General features: G+C 34.8%; 1 protein-coding gene and 1 long non-coding RNA gene across 2 annotated transcripts in view; both read left to right on the top strand.

Moving 5' to 3' along the window:
• Positions 1 to 22,550, top strand: part of LOC144431830 (uncharacterized) — a 278,870-nt gene that overhangs the window by 48,777 nt on the left and 207,543 nt on the right. The window lies entirely within an intron of this gene.
• On the top strand, positions 1,182 to 20,833 carry LOC144419956 (uncharacterized). The gene is made up of 8 exons (XM_078110235.1): positions 1,182 to 1,212; positions 1,272 to 1,588; positions 2,367 to 2,534; positions 16,232 to 16,399; positions 18,134 to 18,301; positions 19,010 to 19,127; positions 19,824 to 19,893; positions 20,704 to 20,833. Exons 1-8 carry the CDS (start codon positions 1,182 to 1,184, stop codon positions 20,831 to 20,833), a joined length of 1,170 nt encoding a protein of 389 aa, XP_077966361.1.

Genomic DNA, 22,550 nt, shown 5'->3' with positions numbered 1-22,550 from the left:
ACTCTTTCAAGGAATCCATCTTCTTTACTTTCAACATCAAAGTTTTCAAGAAATGCTCACATCTTTCTATATTCTTGGACTGGATTTAAAATCTTTTAAGGAGTTCGTGGATAAACATCTTCATACCGGTCACTTTGTTTTCGTCAGAAAAATGATCTGTGGATTTTTATTGAATCCGACAGTTTATGAAGCAGCCGGAATTTTACTTGAAGGTAATGTGTTGTTTATTGTTGATTCAAATTCAAGCTAGAGCCATTTTTTTTTCTCGATTCGAATCTAAAATTTGTTAAGCGTTTCTCGCATTATCAATTAATCAGTGCAATGGCCTAGCAGTTAAAAACTTCAACCTAATAACTGTATTGGCATTGTAGGTTACTCATCTCGGGTTTACATCGCATACTTGTCTCTTCACCTAGGCCCTAGGGTGTAATAAATTTGGTATACAATGCTGACCTAGGAATATTCCTGTAATTTTAGGAAACAGTAACTCTATGCCTAGCTTATCAGTGCACACTGTTACAGGGCATTGTTCGGAGCCAAATCCATGAATAAGTTCATATAAAAAATTAATTTATCAATGCTGTAATTCTTGGTAATAGGGGCAAAGGTTGAGATACTACTAGGGCAAGGATGGGCAAGATTTTTCGACCAGGGGCCAAAAATTGTGCCTACGTAGACTTGCGGGCCATGTAAGTGTGATGTAAAAGTTATATTTTATGAAAAATATTTACAGTGTAACAAAAGTAAAAGTGGAAAACAATAAGCCTCGTGCCAAGACTAATTTTATTCGCAATTTCAACAAATTTCTTGAGCTAATTTTAACTAAGACATCAAAATTTAGTTCTAGTTTGGTTGCGGCACCATCATGCGGGCCAGATTGAATTACTCAACGGGGCGGATTTGGCCCACGGGTCATACTTTGCCCATTTCTGTACTAGGGTGTTTTATTGCAAAGCAAAAAGTAGCCGAGCATCATTAATATGCATCAATCATTATTATTACACATTTTACACTGGATTTGAACTAAAGTTTTAGGCTTGGGGAAATCTGAAGTGCAATAACAAAGACTAGTCTAAACAATGTAACAGACACATTAGTACAATGAGGTGCCCAATACATTGATTGGCTATGGCTGACTAGATTTAATTTTCCAATAACTAATTTAAAAGAGATAAGCGCTAATGTTATTTGCAAGTCAATCTTTACTGAATGGTAACTTATCATTCAGACACAAGTATCATCAGTATACATATATTCTTATATTTTCACAGAAATTCAGGATCTTGAAGAAAAGCGAGATATTCTCAAGAAAAGTCTGCAATCACAACTCAAAGAAATATCAGACAAATCAGATCTTTTGGAACTTTTCACTGCATTGAACGAAGCCAAGAATGGAATGAGTGACATTGTCAAATCATCTCTTGACAAAATTGACATGTGGGGTCATCCTCTCTCCATAAGTGATGTTCATGTCATTGGGTCAGTAGCTTTCTACTGTAAGTCACTATCAATGGATTTCGGTAGATGTGATCTCAAGTCAGCCTCACTTCAAACTCTGGCATCTGAATTGAAAGGATCAAATGTGAAGGTAGAGTTTCTTATATTAAATTCTTTAAAATTTGTTTTCATGTTTTTACTATAAATAAGGCTTTAGGCAAGCAGCTCATATTGGAAGTTACCGGTACTACTATATAGTAGAATTATATTAATTATATGTTAAATTATATATCAGAATTTTTTTGGTTTGAAAGTGTTTACTAAATATTCACACGGAGTGTTGTGTTGGACCTGGTTTTAAACATGAAATCTGCGGTCCGTGGCACAAATGTAATTAATATAGTTAAATTTCCTATTTGACGAATACTTACTTGACTATAAAGTATGTGTAAAACACCATAGAGCAGAATCTTTAGCACTCCTGTAGTATGTGCACCGGAACATAGCATGTGTACCAGGTTAGGGTTAGGCCATAAATTTATTCCAATTTTACTTATTTCAGTTTTATTGAGAGTTCGGGGACTAGCCTAGTGACTGCCGTAGTATTTGTACCTGAAATTATGACCTAACCCTAATCTGCTACCCTTCTACGTTCCGGTGTTCGCCATCTTGGTTAACATACTATATGAATAGTTCATTTTGTTTTGTCAGTATTAGATTTTCTTAATATGTGTTCATGTTTTATACAATTTAGCCAATAAATGGCAATGAACTATTGCACACGGGGCCTCTATCAACTGGAATGTTTCATTAGAATTCCGCTCCATGAAAAAGGGTGAAAACCACTGTCCATGCTCAACTTGTTGATTAATTCAACAAGATTAATAACAGTCCAATTACAACCCTAAATTGTTCTTGTTTCATTATAGATCATGAACTTTAACCTGTATGGAAACACAAACATGGGAGTTGAAGGTTTATCATCAGTGGGACAAATATTTTCCAATCAATCCTGTGTTGAAGTGTTGGGCCTTCGCAATTGTAACCTGTCATCAGATCAACTACAAGCTTTAAAATTATCCTTGGGAAACACAGAGGTATAACACAATAATATTCACATAATTATCGCTTTTGAAAGAGTTGGAAGAAATTTTGAGTTTGATTTTTTAATATGTTATAGTTTTACACCTTCATAACCCAGAATTGGATTACATGGTGAAATTTATGTAAAACCTCAATAATTTTAAATTTTGCTTTTTCAGCTTTCAGGCCTACTCATTTTTTTTGAATATTCGTTTGAAATACATAATAACCAATTCCGATGAGCAATTTAGTTTCATTGAGTCTTGTCCTGTGATTGTGTGAAATACCTAAAATGGCCCTATATTGCACCCAAAGTGACTATAAACCAAGTGGAGGCACCGAGTTCAATGGTGCATATCGGACGCCATTTTGTGTCCAGCGAATCGGTTAAATGCGGCAGCGTCGGTTTGTTTTAGCTTCGCCAGATGGTCTCATTCGTCAATTTGTTTGAAGATTTTTTACTGTTTTGCATTTTATTCTGGTAATTTCATTATTGGACACGTTTAGTGGACATAACGATCGTTTCAATATTATGTTGTTATTGTTATTTGTCTCCATCATTTTTAAAAAATCGCTTTTCTCTTCGAATACTGGACCAATTGCTTTGAAATTTTCAGTGGTTAAAGATAAAATTTTTCTCCGGAAGGCTATTACTTTTTTTTTTGCTATGACGTCATCAAAATTATTGCCATTGGGTGGCGCTACATGTCCATATATTTGAGCATAGCTCTATTGTTTTTCCTTTGCTATTTGCCTCGTAGAATCATACTGGTATTGTGCGGTTTCGGGAAATTTGCGATAGTTATCTTATCATTCCGTGTGAGTTATGCAACTTTGAAACCTCATATCTCACGAACCTTATTAATGCTGATAAGTTTTATATTGTTTGAGAAACAATCTAGGAGACTAATTATAATTATGAGATAGAGATAAAATGTCGCGTCATCATACAAAAATCGGCAAAATTGAAAAGCCTGGAATTTTTTTGAAAAGCTTTTGAATTAAATAAAAAAAACTTCGATTTGTTCTTGTTTTAACCTAATATGACATCGACACATTTGTAGATGTTAAAGACAGCTTCCGACATTAGATGGAAATTTATTGTGCACCAGTAAAATTGTATAAGTTATTTCATTCAATGTTCTCCAATTCTTGACATGTCCGATGCGCCAACTTGAGTTAAACAACAACGTTCCCTGATTACTTCGTTACGCAATTACGTTGCAACGTAGCAACGTTCCGTATGAAAAACACATATCGCTCTTCTTCGCAAGTGTGAAACGTCATTAACCTGATGCATACATTTAAATCAGGTACTAATTGAACTGGTATTATGATACCTGTTCACACCATGCTGAAAGCTTAAAGCCTGCGTTTTACAATAATCATTCCAGAAGCTGATGAAATGAATTTTCTCGGGGAAATTTTTCTTAATTTAAAGAGCTGTTGCAAAAGTTGCTCCAAAAATTATAGAATGTAAACGACCTCATGGCTAGCACATTGTGCGGCCTAATGAATTTCATCGAAGCATGTACATTATAAGCTACAAAATTTAAAAACCAGCCGCCGCGACTGTTGCAGTTCTTATCAACTTATTATTGACAGGATATTTCGATTCTTTTGCGTCGGAAAATGTAAAATATTTATTATCTAGCGACGCCATCATGGCCTCTACGTTCTTGTTGATAAAACCTAATTGTAATTTTATCGATATCTGACAGTTAAAAATTAGCCTTGATGTTTCCGGGAGAACCCTATAAGGACACAGGGTTCAAATTGTTTGTTTGTTTCTATGGAAAGTGTCAATCCCGATGAATGCCCACAATCGTTACTAACTCTTTTTAGGTATTACACACATGATAAATATTTGCAAATTGATAATTTTACTCAATATTTATGCCACCCATCGAATAAAGCAATCGTATTTTTGCGCGAAGTATAAACTATTTTTCGCGCCAATATTAATGCCTTTTCTAATATATGTTCGCCTGTTACTTTTCTGACAGATAAAGTTGCTTGGAATATAATTTCCCATCTTGCTACAATATCGCTTTGAAAATTCTGAAACGTTCTCCCAATTTAAGGCTAAATATTCACGCAAAAGAGGAGACAAAAAAAGTATTGAAAAACTGTATGCTAGTTGACCTGTGGCAAGAGTTCAAGTCAAATAGATAATATATTATTTTATACACTCCAGATTATTAGATGTTCTTGTAAACTTGATATACGCCAATATCCTTCGTTCCAGGCATGTAGTATATCATTTGATATTATTTTGGCAATGTACACCTTGTTGAAAATTTGCGATACGCATATTTCAATACCATGACATGTACCGCAAAAATAGTGCAAGTTTCTGTAGTATAATTTGTATTGTAGTTCTGTCAGTTTGTTAAAATAGGTTCTGTGCAAGTAGCGATACTTACATCAGGAATTTTATAATAAAATGTTTATCTTTTTGTTTAATATTTTGGTCTTATTGGGTGTTGATTTATCGAGTGAAGTTAGATGACTTCAACCTTAACTTCGTATATGCTGACCATACCGCTGAGCCAAGTTATCCGAGAAACATCTGCGGTTAATTGATTTTTCAGAAGAATGTTCATTCGTTTTGCCGCTGCGAAAGTTTGAAAGTTTCCGACTTATTGAGCATCGTTTTTTTTCATTCAGCTGTTTAACGATCGCAGGTTTAAATCACTTGGTTAGGAATAGGATCATACAGCGATAGAACTCTGGACACAATATGGCTGGTGTGACGTCACGCGAGCGCTTATAACGTTACCAATGCATGTCCTCACTTGGTTTATAGTCACTTTGATTGCACCCAAAGAAAGATTTTTTTTCTGATAAACTTCCAAGTTCAATTGATTTTTAATAAAATTTTAGAATAAATGGGCAGTGTTAGGAGCGGCATTCATTTTCTTGAGTACTTATCGAATATTGTTTTTGAGAAAAATATTCTATATCTCTCTCATTCATGACTTCCACTCTACCCCAAGCCATGTACAAGTGTCCACTGAAAGAGTTACTATTTTTTGAAAAACTGAATTCATTGCAGTTCGGCGTTAACCAACCATTTTATTACACCTTGTGTTCAGTGGTTTGAACTTGTGCAAACGCAGTCAAGTTCATTGGTCATCACGCCCATGCATGTGAATTCATAGTTCCCATGTTATTTTATCATCTCCAAAAATAGCTGTTTGGTTTGAGTGTTCGATAGTAAAGAGGAAAAAAGGTACCGTATGTCAAACTTTCGACCGAAAATAATATTTCTTAGACAATTAATGATAAGTGTTCCATAACCAAATTTAATTTTGACTTGATCAAATACGAAATGTCCGCCGGTATAAGCTTGAGTCACAGCTTATTACATTTATTTTAGTCATCTAAGCACAATATCTAAAAATCTTTTGACATGATATACAGTAATTCTGCTGCCGTAAACTTGTAATTTTGTAAATCCCAATGAATCAGATGAGGTCTATGTTACATAAATTAAGCTTGCCTTTTCATAACAAACCTTGTGACAAACTCTAAGTTTTAGTCTTTTGTACGAAATCTATAATTACCATTCAAAGTAACCTTTAATTTCTGGAACCTGGCTAGTTGTCCCAAGACCTTGTCTGTTTTTGGATTTTAATTTTGACCTCGTAGCTCCCAGTTAACAATGATATCACAACTATTTTAACTTATGGATTATAAATGCTATGGGAAAGTAGAGAGGTATGGGCCAACTAACTCGCCAAGCTATTTTGTTTTGGTCTTTTGCATAAAATATCCAGTCTTTTACTCGCTGAATGTTTGATAATTCAGCTAACTGTTCCACGCATTGTTTTTGTGAGGTGAATTTTTCAACAAAAATGTCGTTCGCGCAAAAAAATATTGCTGTAGAGTGACGGAGGTAACATCAATCTCTCTAATCTTGCATTTTCGCATTGCCCTACATCAGGGGTTCTCACACTTTTGGCGTTGCGGAGCCCTTGAAAAGGTTGACTATTATTCACGGAGCCCCAAAATAAATGTTAAAATTGTTACTTTCCGATTAATATTCCTGAGTAAGTTGAACGTACTTTACTCAATTTAAATACTAAACCCTTTCAATAGGGTTAATACAAGTCATAAATAAATCTAAATTTCAAAGATAAATTGTAAGATACTAAAGCTGTAAATTTGATACATGACAAACATATTAATAAATTAGGGGTAGAATCTTTTCCCCTGTTGACATTTTTGGAAGACTTAAAAGGCCGCTAATAACGTGCGCGATTGCATTTTGTTACAATCGGCGATTGTTTTCGTCAGCATGGCGTGTTTTTAAACCTCAAACATCTTTACGCCGGTGTTTATTCTCCCTAAATCAAAAATTTCCTTCGGCATATACGTGTATTGTTCCACAATGACGACGATAATTGCTTTTTTGTTCTCGTGGGGAATTATGAGTTCAATGTGAAAAACATGATAATCATCGGCGACGAAATGCTAAAAATAATAGTTAATAAAGAGGTAAATCCGCTAGTCAAATTTCTTGATTAAAAAGCGGCATTCTGAAATATTAGAAATAAAAATTAAAATGGAAAATAAGACTATAAGTTTTGTTTCGGCAGACTCACGTCAGAACAAAAACGCTTTTATAGACATTGTAAATCACAAAATTTGGTGTTATGTTAGGTTTTCTTCGGTTATTCATCGTGGTAACTGCGAAATTGAAACACAGTCAATTAAGCGCGCGATATATCATTTTTCCACTCTGAAACTACCGACGGAGCCGCATGCACTAAAATAAATTTCAATCGTTTGTATTTTTCCAAGACCTTGTGATTTCTCAAACGGCGATATCTTGCTTAAAAATAATCTCGAGTGCGAAAGAACAAATCAAGTTTAACAAATCCCAAGATCGCAAAAATACGACTCCAATTTATTTATAATTAGCAGTTCATCACGCAGTTTATGTTATTCTAGAATAGTATACTTTCATTTAAGTAATCCTAATAGTAATCTCGAATTGAACGTGAGTAACGATGAGCACAATTAAATTATTACGACAAGACACTTTAAATACTCTCACGGTCATGAATTGAATATTTCACGCAACAGAAATCTCGTTATCCGTTTTTTTTTGAATCGCCAAGAATGTTGCGCGTAAATTTTCGATTCCAATTTTGAACCTCCTCCCTCTTTAGAATCCTGGCTGCGCTCCTGCTTATAAATAATGTCATTTTTTAGGTCCGCCACTTTGCCATATTTCGAGGCTATATTGTTGTCAAATTTTATCAAAGCTGTTATTGCTTCTAGGAACAGTTTTAAATTAGCCAAGTCAGTATTTTGAAAAATAATCGAATAGCTCGCGGAGCCCCTGGGTTTCTCTCGCGGAGCCCTGGGGCTCCATACGGAGCACTTTGAGAACCTATGCCCTACATAACGCTACCATATAATTCTAATATGAAATATGGCACAAACACGAATGTACATGAGATATAGCGAGACCAAATTACCGTAAATTGTCAGTCACGATATATGACATGATTATAGACAATAAACAAATGATATATGCATGTATATCCCAATTTTTTGATGTGACGCAAAATATTTATCCATTTCGTATTTCATTTTATGTATATTAACAATTTCTTATATGCCCGCATTTAATTATAAAAGTGGTTCCCAAATTAATTTGATATAAGTCGCGAAATATTAACCCATATTCTAAATATTGTTTCTATGTTCCAACGTTTAGAAATAAAGCGATAGAAATCTTGAAAATTAATTTTGAAAGTCATTTGCGACTTGCTAATATCAGACATTATAATCGTTTATATCAGGGACGTGCAACTGTTTAGCGCAATGGGCCACAAACTACAAGTATAGTGATACCGGGAGCCAGGCCATCGAATACCTCATAATTTTTTATGAATAATTTATTTAATGGAAGAGCACGTAAAATCAGTATATTTATTAGGTAGGTAATTAATGTGATAATCAACTTTTCTTTTCTTACTGGTAGACATTTGAACTTGGTTAAGCTTTTTTGTATAATAACCTACAACCATAAAGTAAGATCACGTACCACTGCCAGAACAAGGCGGTTTTCATACAATGCACATTATTCTGCAACAATGGGGATCGTCACAATACTGTAGACTAGGGTCGTCCAATTCGTGGCCCGCAAGTGCATTTCGTGTGGCCAGTGGCCCGCACTGTATTTTTCAGAATCGAATAAAAAAAATGAGCAAAATTATTATTTTGAATGATGTAGTATACAAAGCCGATTTGTTTGTTTCCGAAACTGCGCTCTGTCAGCCCTTTTAAACGAGGCATGAGTCCCATTTTGAATCAACCAACTAGGAGGAGATATCGATACATAAAGGTGCCATAGTCGCTTACACACTTGGTCTGTTATTATATGACGTTATCGCAAAACAATCGAAGCCATTCTCAAATTGAGAATTAGTTAAGAAATGTACCGTATTTATTCGATTATAACGCGCAAAATTTTGAACTGAATTTTAGGCAAAAATCAATGCTGCGCGTTATACACGAGGTCTGAGAAATGCGTTATTGAAAATGTGGTTTTAAACATCTGAAACGTGCGTGCGCTCGCGCATGCACATTCCAATGCAGGACGATTTCGTGCAAGCACACGCACATGCGACAGCTCAGCGTGCGTTTGACATTCGTGCAAGCGTTCGATTTCGTGCAAGCACACGCACATGCGACAGCTCAGCATGCGTTTGACATTCCCGCTGCGTTGAGAATATTTATTTGCCATTATCGTACTGTACTGTAGATACCCATTATATATTAGTCATTATCTATTATGGCAAGACAAAAACGTTCTGCATATAGGGCTGCATTCAAACTGGAGGTTGTTGATTATGCGGAAACTCATGAAAATAGAAAATAAAAAAAAGAATTTTATACCAATTTTCATTCAAAATTTAAAGGTGCGCGTTATACACGAGTGCGCGTTATAATTGAATAAATACGGTATATTATTTATTGTATTCGGGTTTCCAATGTTTTACGTCCGGATATAAAAGAGGTGTTTGCAAAAATACCCTGTCAAGACATCTTTAACTCGTTGTGTTGAGAGCTTGGGAATTCTTTAGCGAAATCTTCAATTGCAAAAGCGGGAAAATTTTCATCGTATTCCTTGGCACTTGACGAAAGCACTGACATCAAGGTTACGGATCAGTCGGTGATCTTCTATGGTACGAAAGTGGGTGATGATCCTGAAATTACCGAATAGCTCACCGTTGTTATGTTGGAACCTGTGATGAAAATGATCAAGCGGCTTTGCTTGCCTTTGGCGAAACTTTTGGGAATCACCACTGATGGCGCCCCATCAATGGTTGGGAAACAACAGTTTTATGCTCTAATAATTGTGAAAGTTTGGTATGAGGGTATTGTTTTTTCATTTACCTGTAGTCAGTGTAGAAAAACTAGCGCATAACTATCATGTTAAGTGGCCCGCGCGATTATTAGTAAACTACATGTGGCCCTTCGACCAAAAAGGTTCGGATGACCCTGCTGTAGACGGAATTAAATCGCAGTGTGATGTAGTCTTATTTGGATTTTCCCGACCTTTGACCCCCGGAAAATTCTTCCTATACTTAACCACTGCAAAATTTTCGGGTTTATTTTAGGAGTGGTTTCGCAAGTTGACGCCTGTAAAGCGGGTTATATGTTTCAAATCATCATTATGATTCATTCATTCATTGCATACAACAGGGTGGTCTAAACCTAGGCCCGCGGGCCACTTGTGCCGTTTCATTATCTGTGGCCCGCGTCGCATTTGCTCGAGAGTAAACAAAAAATCGCAATCAGTGTTGTTTCGACATAAAAATAACCAGAAAAATATTTTGACATATTGTTACATTATTAATTTCACTGAATTGACTAGTGTTATGGCTAGCTGAGGCAACTAGCGAAGTTGAATATTGTGATTGGCTAGTCTGGATTATTAACTGGCTTTTTATTTTTTGTTATTTGTAAGTTTTTAAACATAAGTATGAAAAGAAAGCGGACCAATTCAGATGACTTTTGACTGGATATGGGGAAGAAAATACCACAATGCTTGCCTAATATCTGTACGTTATGTCGGTGACAATCTAAAATAGAAATTTGTTCTTTATGTCATTTTATCTGTGGTTGTTTTTGCATGTTTTATCTTGATGAATGACAAATAATGGTTAATGTGTTCGGACAAAAAGTATTTGATTTGTATTGCACTATTTACTTATTCTTTGTACTATTGTGGCCCGGAAACAATACAAAAATAATAGTGTGGCCCGCGAGGCCGACAATCTTGGACCACCCTGGCATACAATAATCTGTTTTTTAAATGTACTGGTAAACAATTTTAGCCTAGACTATTAAAGCTATTTCTACACTACTTTTTTATTGTTGCAATTAAATTAAATCTTCTAAGAAGACAACATGATCCTCGAATTATCTGATTTATATTTAAATTTCCGAAACACAACTGAAAACTAATGAATATAGTTCAAAAGCCCGAAAACGAGGTAAGGTTCACGACTACGCCTGGAAATCTTAGTAGGAATAGTGTCAGAGCAGATACGAAAAGGGAGCATTGTTACGTCACTTTTTGCATCTTGCTGCTTGGCCAATGTCACGAAGTAAATGAGGAAGTCGATGCTCGGGGAAAAGTCCATAGACCTATACTGCAGTCAAAAATGCCAATGACGCCGTTACAATTCAGAAAAAGTTCTTAAATTAATAAGCTACGAAGTATGAAGTCTGTAGCGGCTAGCGGGCCACGTAAATAGGTATCACAGGCCGTGCTGTACCCGTATGTTGCACACCTCTGATTTATATACACAAAGACAAGCTCACATGTAGCATCGATTAAATGTGTATGAAATATAAAACTATTACTTGTCACAATTACCTTCAATAAAAACCCTTTTTATTTTCAATGCACTGATATTTGTATTCCTTAGATAAACATATACCACTTCTCTCCTTTTGAGCAGTCAAATGTAATGTGATCACCTTTAGTAGGCAATAGACATTATAAATGTTTATATACACAAGGACAAGCTCACGTGTAGCATCGATTGAATGTGTATGAAATATAAATCTATTACTTGTCACAATTACTATTACTTGTCACAATTAACTTCAATAAAATTCAATTTTAATTTCAATGCAACCTATAACACTTCTCTCCTTTTGAGCAGCCAAATGTAATGTAATCACCTTTAGGCGATGGGTAAATTCGTTTCGTGTATATTTGAAGCCAGAATATAAAACATGTATCCCCTCTTACTTGATTACAAACCACTATTACACATTTGTATTTTTCGCGGATTCGACAATTGTACTGAGGTTTTCATCAGTCGGAGAATAAATTTGATGTTTTTTATGGAAAAATTCCATTTTTTTGATGCCGCCACAGTTGGCAATTCTTCATTAATGAACCATGCATTTTTAATAATCTTGATTCTGAACCTTGTGCAATTGTTTATCAATAATCACGATATGATTGATGATGAGTAAGGTAAATATCTCAATAATAACGGAGATAAGCATTTTTATCAGCGCTATGAAAGAATAAGATGCTGTAAAGACAAATAAAAACTTGTGGTGATAATTGCGTTAAGGTGATAGTGCCTAGAATAAAATAGTTTTGACCGCAATGCTGTGATTTGCTGAAAGTAAAACGAGGCCGTTGTTTGTTCTAAGTAGGAGGAAGAAATTTTGAATCATAAAAAAGTAAAAAATGAGGGTTATTACCCATGTAATCTCCCCCACTGGCTTTTCCCTTGAGTGATATAAAATTTTACTCGATCTTAAATTAACATGATTCCTACAATCAATGAAGTTGTTTGAAAATATATATGTAACAGCAGAAAATTATCATCAATTGCAAAATAGCCAGTATGCATATATATCCTGTAAATTTACAGCAGATATGCCCCTTTGGCAACCAATTTTCTAAAAATTCGTATGTGTAGTCCAATGAAACGAACATGATCTGGTTCTAAGCATATAAAATTATGGCGAGCCTTGGTGTTCAACTGAAGAACAGAAATTTTTTTTACTTATTCTGTCACGACCTGTTGAGCGGTAATATGAAAAACTCTCAGCGGTGTGGTGCATGGCTCGGCAGTGTGGCAAATTCTGCTAAGAGTTAGGACTTTGCTTGCCATCGCATCTCTGATTACCATGCATGGGTTCATAGTTTCGAATCACATGCAGGGTTGATTACGTATGAGAGGATGGCTGGCTGGACCCTCGCCACCATAGGGTGGTTCATGTACCCACTGGTCGGTCACGGCTTTCTCCACCATGAAGTTCATGCATCTGAAAACTAATCCAATCCATTGAATGGTAACCGAACGAGAGGCCGTGGTTCGCCATATGATGATTAAGCAATCTTATTGGCTTTCCTCTCCCCCCGGATAAATATATAATGTCCTAATTTTAAACTCTAATTTAAGCGCTAAAAATTGGCCTCGTCCCGCGATGTAAAAGTCTTGGATATTTTTTATCATGTTTTCTCAATGATGTAACTGCTATCTGCCAGAAACCTGTCCTGGGCTGCTCTGCCTATTTCGTACAAACGGCAGCAGGCCTTTCTATTTCATATGTTCCCACTAGCGCCAAAATTATATTACAAATATACAAAAGAATTGTGAGAAATGAAGACATTAACATCGTACATGACGAGAGAAAATACATTTTCCAAGTTCAATATTTCCGGTTAAAAGAATAGGAGCCAGATACAAATCTATGGTCACTCACTCAAACAGGGGGCCACGATACTTTACTCTATTGGAGCAGCATTCCATTAGCTACCTGTAATAATAATTTGAAATAGGCCATGTTAATATCATAGTAATATTTTAATGTTAGTTTTCTGCTTTGTGAGTATTAAGGATTTCATAAAGCTCAAGCTTCCGATCTATTTGACAACATGGGTCAGAATTCTCAGTGTTTGAGTGGCTCACCCAATATATATCGATTCTGATATGTCTAATTTTGTAGTTTGATTTTTTTTTCAAATTCAATGGTAAGGTCTAGAACAGTGTGGTCCAAGGTTGTCGACTCCAGGGGTCACAAAATTGATTAGCCACGTTGATCAGTATTTGTCATTTATCAAGCTAAAACATGCAAGGGCCACCAAAAACCTTACTAAAACCAGCAAAAGGCTTTCTATATCTACGTTTAGTGTAAGATTTCAAACTCTCCATAACGATAAAAGTGTTTCCGCAAATGTAAGTGCTTTTGAACAGCTATAGGATTTTTAAAGCAAAATCTTAACTTTGGAAAATGCTCATTGCTCACAAGATTCTAAATTGCTGTTTTAAATTATATTCTTTTGTCACCGACAAAACTTGCCGACATATCAAGCAAGCATTGTGGTACCCCCCCACCACCACATTCAGTTAAAAATATGTTTGAATTCGTCAGTTTGCAAAATAACTTACAAATAAATAACTGCAGATTGATTCATTACTAAATGTGAGGTACAGGAGGGTAATTACTAAATGTTCTGACATATATGCAGCATTTTTTGTAATACTGTTCAGGCGGGCTGCAAAAAACATCCGGCATGAATTATATTGTGAGGCCATGACATTAATATTAGTTATCAGACATAGCCAACCAAGCTAATTCGATTTTTAGTTTTCTATGATACCAAAATTGTTAGCATATATTCTTGACCAAAAAGATAGAAATCCAGATAACAATTTAGACTGTCAAGCACATCATTCAACTTTGCTAGTCGCCTGAGAACACTGTTCAATTCAGTGGCATTGGTGATATAACAATATGCCAAAAGATTTTTCTGGTTAATTCTATGACGAAACAACAACAAATGCGATTTTTGATTACCGTGTTTCCCCGAAAATAAGACCGAGTCTTATTTCAATTTTCTTCCAAAAAATAACACTAGGGCTTATTTTCGGAGGATGTCTTATATTTTCATTTATCAAAAACAAAATTACAAAGTAGAGAATTGCGAGATTTTTCAATATATATAATAGGAAAACCGATATCCATTTACTTATAAATAACACGTTTTTATTCGAATTAACTGCAAAACATAGATTATTAATCATTGAAAACGTGTAAGAGAGATTTCTTGCTATCGACTAGGTAAACAAATTCGCGTTATTGAGTAGGTCTTATTTAAAGGGGAGTCCCTATATTGAAATCATTTTAAAAATTCAGTCTAGGTCTTATTTTCATGGTAGGTCTTATTTTCGGGAATACACGGTACCATCTGTCCCACAGGCCTGGGTTTGGACCACCCTGGTCCAGAATATTTCTAGAATATCGTGAATCAAAACCTAGAAATTCCACAAAAAAACACTTCCAGTTTGTAAATGTTCATAATGGATCTCCGCTCTAGGAGACACTTTTATTATCTGTCGTTCTGTCTGTGTATCTGTCTGGACCAATCGGGATGAAATTTCTCACGTGGGTTATTATGTCACCCTAGTATTGTGCGTTTCATAGAAAACCCGGATGGAGGTTTCATTACCATGACAACGACGAATAACGCGTTGATTGTTGTGAAATTCCCATTTTTTCCCAACTTATTGCCTTTAACTTGTTAACTAAGTTGATATTTGAAATTTCAAGAACGCTACCTTCTGCACAGCAAAATACGCTTCCCAATAAGTCGTCTTTGGTCTCGATACTCCATAAACTGGAGAAGCCTTAGGGATTTTAATGAACATGATTCTTTCCAATTTTTAGTCACCGCATATCCGTCACGTAAGTATGTCTACAAAACATGCAGCGCTTAAAATGAATTGGACTTTTTAACCAACCCGCTCACTTAGTTAATTGCGCCACAGTTAAAGATCCTCAAGTTTCTATGGATGGCAATAAGTAGCTAGGTGCGGGTCCCAACTATCAGCGGAGATCCTGGGAGCCTACCGGCTTTTTTTTTTCTCACTCAGTAAAGAACCATTTATAGAAATTTTTATATGTTTAAAAATAATTAGATGGTTTCCAGACGGAGCCCCCTAAATTTTTGAATAGAAAACCGCTGTACACAATGAATATGCTTGATCAGGAACTAAAAAGTTTTTAGAATTATTTTTAATGAAACTTCACAGAATTAGCTGAGTTTTTGTCCAATTGACATGGCTTGCAGCAACGACCCGATCGCTATTTCGCCCAATGGTGATTTTTGTATTAAAGTGAAAAAACAAAACTTGATTTTCAAATTTTTCGTATTTTAAGCTATAGTATGAGCTTACAATTTTTCTTTGTTTACTATAAGTGCACTTCCCTGCAAAAACTGCAAGAAATTTTCGCAAATGCTAATCTTTTTAGGAATTTTGTTATCTCATAGTGAGCAAAGGCAGGTCAAAACATTTTTTGACTTTTGAAATTCATACCTGCAAGTATGACGTTTTGATACCATAACAATATTTTTGTTCTGTTCTATGAGTTTTAAAAATTTCATAATTGCTCAATCATTCATCTCGTGCCGTTGTTAACATGGGATTCAACTAATCTGAATTTACAGATTTTACTTCTGATATGTCTAGTTTTGTAGTTCAGATTTTGTTTTTAAATTCAACAGTATTTTCTATGGAATATTAATGGTATATTTTGTATCGAAAACTACTTTCAGTTTGAGAATTTTCATAATTTTTTATTTCTCACTCAGTAAAGAACCATTTATAGATTTCATGGTTTATAAATTATTCTTGTCTCTTTATAGATCCAGAGGTTGTGGCTGTATGGAAACACAAACATGGGAGTTGAAGGTTTATCATCAGTTGGACAAATACTTTCCAATCAATCCTGTGTTGAAGTGTTGGGCCTTGACGACTGCAACCTGTCATCAGATCAACTACAAGCTTTCAAATCATCCTCGGGCAGCACAGAGGTATAAAACAATAATAATCACTTAATTAACCTTTTTAACGGGCTTGAATTTAATTTTGTAATAAGTTAAAGTTTTACACTTTCATAGCCCAAAATTGGGTTGCATGGTGAAATTTATGAAAACTGGTATAATTTTAAATTTATCTTTTTTAATAATAGTTCCCAGGTCATCATTTACAAAACTTTCAAAGCAAAATATAGAAAACTCATGCTCTCCTCTTACCAATCTGCTGTTGCCACATCTCCCAGTTAATGTCGTGTTGTTATTCCATTTTCTCGCTATTTTCAGCTAAACAATTGACCAGATTCATAGCTATTGAGTCTTTAGTACCTGGAATAGTCGTTCTTCTTGATTTAAATCTCATTCTATATTTATTTTTATAGTGTATTTCTCCGCTAATTGGTACCATTGCATGGACATATGCCATGCGATAGGTAGGAGTGTTCTGTGGATATCACCCATATATTATTGGGTGCAGTATGGCATTCAAAACAATAATTTCCAGGCCATAGATGTACAATAAACCTTGATCTCAAATCAGTTAGTTAGTCCATTCATGCTAAGTTGTTAATAAATGTTATATTTTGTGCATTACAACTACCTTTATTTTGAATGGTTACACCTCTACACTATTCCCAATTGTTGTTTAACATTTCATTGACTGCTTGTTCCGAAACCCCTGAATAACTGTTTCACATTATAGTCTTTATAGTTACCCACATTTCGTTGAATATTCAATTCACTGATTAGAATCATTAATCTCAATAATTTCACACAGAGTTATTGTACTCATCTTTTACTCAATCTCAATGACAGTACGAGGTTCATGTTTCATAATTTATTCCTATCAATTTTCCACGCCTGCACTTTGCAAATCCTACCTTATGCATCCTTGAAAACTCAAACTCGTACCTAATCTAATCAGATGCCAGTGCCCCGGGTGAGCAGTTGTCATGGTTACCACGCTTAATGGTGCTTGTAGTCTCTATTTTTACATTGACTAGTGCCTCTGGATTTACTAGACTGTACCATAACGTTCTCCTCACTGAGATGCTATTCCTATTCTATTTTATTCTAAGCTGTATATGTACGGCACACATTTCAGCATTTGTGGAAAAATAAATTACTGATGACTGATTAAAGCACTATTAAAGCTATAAATCTTTTGACATTTACAATGGAAGGATTAATTCTGATATCATGAATGTTTGTATGTCCCATTGTATTTTAGAAAATTCTAATGAGACAGGCCAATTAGGCCTTTGGGACATGAATTAAGCATGCATTTTCACAACAAACCTTGTGACAAACTTTAACTTTTAGTCTTTAGTACAGAATCAATGAATTACCTTCCAAAACAACCTTTGACTTCTGGCACCTGGCTAGGTATTTAATGTCACAAGAGCTTGTCTGTTTTTGAAATTCCAATTTTGACTCTGTTGCACTGAGTTAACAATTATTTTACAATTTTGTTTGATGATTACAATTGTTAGCTATTTGTGAAATACAATTGATTTCACCACAAAAAATGCTACACAGCGAAAACATTGAATTTTGATAACTATTGTTTCTCCCTTGATGAAAACTCCCAACTTCTAGCACCAGGCTGTATTTAATGTTACAATGCATTTCTGTGTAATATGAATAATATGGGTTTGGCAAAACTATGATGAATATGACTGTTATATATTTTATCCACGTCTGATTGTTCTTTGTATTTGGTTATTTCAACAGATTGATCGGTTGGTTCTGGATGAAAATCGAACTGCAAACCATGAAGATATTGTTGCAGTTGCAAATCTGCTTCCTAATGTTACAAAGGAGTTATCATTGCAAATATGGAAAATAGCAGATGAAGATAAAGAAATATTACAGAATCAATTGAATGAAATTGGATCTGAGGTTTGAAATTCTTTCTGCGATAATCTAAATATAAAATATGGGACAGACATAAAATCAACGATTTGCGTAAAAACTGAAATAAACTGCAAGTCTAAATTGTTCCCGCTGAACTGAACACTTTAAAGTTTCACCGAAGTGTATGTTATTTCCATTGGCGTCATTTCAATCCTTTAAAAGATTTATAAAATATAATGTCATCGAATGGGATTGTGTTGCATATATTCAATATTTGCTATATTTTAATTATGTTTATTTGTGTTTTGATAAAAAAAACAATTTCATTGTACATTTTTTTAGTTCCCAAAATTTATCATTCATCTTGCTCTACTGCATTGATTATTTATTTTAATTTTAAACTAATGATTTTACAATACCAAGGTTTTGTATCAAGATTCATTTGTGTTTCTGTTCCGAAAAGCAAAAGTCTGAATTTGAAATGAATTTACTAATTTTTCACAATTTTTATTTTAATGAATTACCAATTGTAGACTATCAGTTTAGTGAGTTATCAAAGATAAGTATGCAAATTTTGAAAGTTTTTCAATAAATGGAAGAATTCTTAATAAAATAAGCAGCACTTTTATATAGTATGGTTTTATGGGAAAATGCATCAAATTTCAGCATTGGAATCATTAGATACCATTGTCTGTTTAAATATTGCTCTGCGTCCTTAGTGCTAATCTTGTATAAAAACTTTATTCATTACAGGTACTAAAAATTCAGTTGGATATATTCACAAAACTCAAAAGTCAAAGCAAGTCAGCAGATGTTACAACTAATGTTTTTTCTAAACAACTTCCGGCCACAACTTCAAAAGCTGAATTTGGTGAGTTATAGATATGTTTTTTAAATTGAGTGGTGCTATGGTATGATGAGTACGTAAAGGTCATCAAGTATTTTTCATTTTTTGGGGATTTAATGTTAAATAAATATACTTCCATTGCTGCTGAAACTGGCATATCATTCAACAGCATCTTGTAGCCTGTTATATTGTTTATTGTCTATAAATATGGAATTATCGAACAAAATTTTCAGTCTGATATGATTGAATATAAATCTAGGATATTCCAATTAATTTCAAGGAAAAATATAAATTGTTTCCAAGTTGTTACATTTGGTTGCAGAGCATTATTATGGATGTATGCTTAGCATACCGATCAGAATATCTTGCTCGGTTTACAGTCTCGAATCCTGCGGATAATTAGGTGCGAGAGGTTTGCTGAATTTCATGTCGTCAAATAGTGGTTCATGTACCCATCAAGCTACCCATCAAGCTTCCTTCACCATCAAGTACATGCATCTGAAACAAATAACTGGCTAATTAATCCCATACCCGACATGCACTGGTAACCGGATGAGAGGCCATGGTTCACTGTATAAGCCGCATTAATGATTTATTTACCTTTCTTTTCCAAGTAAATTAAGAAATTCTATCATAATTTCTGATAAACGATGTTAAATAGCTCAAAACAGATTCCTAAGTACTATCGTTTTTTGATAATCATTCATTATTCTTTCTAAGGATCACCATATGACAGTTTTGAGAATACTGGAGAAAATGTGGAGACTTTGCAAGAAGTAGGAAGCCCCAGGTTAGATATAACAGTACTTTAACTTTGTATGATATATAATGTTCACCTATATTTCAATTGTTAAGGATAGTGATGTCATAGTGCAGCAGTTCCCAAATTTTATCTTCGTACGGCGCTAAATTATCAGTGAGAAAATCGTGGTACACGTACATGAAACTTGCAGCCTTTGGATAAAACTGAATTTTGTGATCGTTAATGTGCATTTTATGCTTTTGAAAGTTTGTCAATATGTGCGCCTGAAGAAAAGAGAATGCCATTAAAAACATTCAAACCTATTTATTTAATGAGAGGTGTGCGGCAGTTGCTCTGAACACATCTTTTCAAAGCGAGATGTTATACTTAAAATGCACATGCATTTCTCTATCTATATTCAAATGTAACCGGTATTTTGTTTTGATTGACACCACTGCATATAAGTCATTAAAATCTGATGTCAAGTTGACAAATTGCTCAGCTTTGCTTGTTGATAAGCATATATATTTATATACACATCATTTAAAATAAGAAATAATAAAACATTTATAATAAATACAATATGTAAAAAATTCCTTCATATATCAGCTATGTTTAACACAATTCTGTTAATTTTCGCGTCATGGGAGCCTTGGCCTAGTGGTTAAAGTGTTGAACTTATTATCTATCACAGGTTAGAAATCTTTGGTTCAAAGCCCATGCCCACCAGCTTACCTGGTGCACAATCTTCAACGCTGTGGGTGAGGGGAGAAGGGTTTTGAAATCGAGTAATAGGGGCTGTTATTCTAACCAATGAATCAAAATTAATACATTTGCATTCTCCAATTTTATCTTCAGAAGTGAACTCCCACTGTCTGAAGAAGAAGCAGAACAATCAGATGAAGAAGTAACTGAGCAACTTGCAAAGCCAACTCAGCATAGTAAGTCAGTCATCTTAATAGAATCAGAAGGCCTTGGGCTGAGTTAAATGCTTGTAATTATGAGGAAGTGCTGAACCATTGAGATGTTGGAATAATACAGGGGGTGTGCAACATTTTTTGCCGGTGGGCCATATAACCAACTTCAGACATCTAGCTAGGCCAGACAAAAAATTTAGCTTTTCCGTAAACGTAAAGAATTGAAAAATTCTCACAATAACGAATCCCATTCATGTAACAGTTTAGTGGGACATTGATAACTTCAAGATTATGCATAGTTTATTAAGATCAGCTTTAGAACTGTCAACATAAACAGTCTTGAGATTGGGATTTTTTTAGTCTTGGGGGGGGGGGGGAGCTTGACGGAACGTATTATGGCCCACGAGCCACCTGTTGCACACCCCTGAAATAATTGAATCTGTCCTCAACCAAATTTTCACACAAATAGTAAGGTTTGGCAAATCAACTGCTAAACTGGACAAATATAACCCACTTCAGGTTGGAGAAGATATCAACTCCAGCTCCAAACTACAAGGAAATCTAATTTTAATTATGATTAATTGCTGTGTGCATGCTTTTTCAATACACTGTTGGGAACGCTTGGTCCACTTCATGTTTTTGAGTTTCAGTAAAAAATTCATAAAAGTCTGAAATTACCATATTACCCAGATAATTTTGACATTTCAACTTCTACTCCTGACGTTGAAAATATCCCTTCAGCTCCAATTCCAATGAAAACATTTTATCCTTCTTTTAGCATATATCGCTAACTGAGTCTTAAATTTCCTAATAGTTGCACACAGGGATGGCCAATTCGAATAAAGTATTCGAATATCTCGTCATTCGAATATCGGAATTCACGTTCATAAGAATATCGGATATTTGTGTGACGTCACACATTTTCGACGCCGCTTTCAAGACGTTTCCGTTGAATGAAAACATTCTCGATAGAAACTTGCGCGTGATTGTTTTCATCACTCATCAGCGTAACGTGTTATTTAGGCCCGCAAACGCCTTTACGATTGTGTTATTTTCTCTAAAACGAAAATTTTCCACAAATTTGTTCCACCATAACGATAACATTTATTTTATTTTTGTACGCGCACGGAATTGTGAATCTGGTAAATACGTTCATCGGCGGCGAGTTTCTAAAGACAACGCAACTTTTTGATTGAAAAGCGGCAATTTAAAATACTGAAAATAAAACCGTAAACAACATAAGTTTTATTGAGGCCCGCGAAAATTCAAAAAACGCTTTTCCAGGCAGTGAAAGTCGCAAAATTTCGTGTGCACACATTATGTTTGGTCGCCGTTTAGAAACATATCGTCACTAATTGAGGGCGGGATTTGCTTGATTATCCATTACTTTAATATGCCGTCAAATATTTTCGGGTTAACACGATACAAGGTTTGAAACGCGACTTTTTCCCTGGGTGTGAGGATGTATATAATATAATTAATCTAAAGTATATTCAATCAATTTTATTGTGATAAAATAAATTTTACTCTTAGCATTTCGATCGAGCGGAGTCACTGTTAACAAGTACATCTAAATATTTGCCGAATTCGCAAAATCACTCATCACTCATTCGAACTCGAATAACAGCCATAGCAACTTTACTTAGGATTCAAAAAAAAATTTGGGCAAGTATTTGGAATAGCAAAAAATCAATTAAATATGAATTGCCATACATATCAATGCTGTATATTTGTAATGAGAAAAAGGCTTATTGGCATAAAATCAGTGGTTTCAAAATGACATTTTTT

Source organism: Styela clava, chromosome 2 (assembly GCF_964204865.1).
Source record: "Styela clava chromosome 2, kaStyClav1.hap1.2, whole genome shotgun sequence".
In the NCBI taxonomy this organism is placed as follows: domain Eukaryota; kingdom Metazoa; phylum Chordata; class Ascidiacea; order Stolidobranchia; family Styelidae; genus Styela; species Styela clava.
Note: the sequence above shows the minus strand (reverse complement) of the source record. Positions and strands in the feature narration are given on the sequence as shown.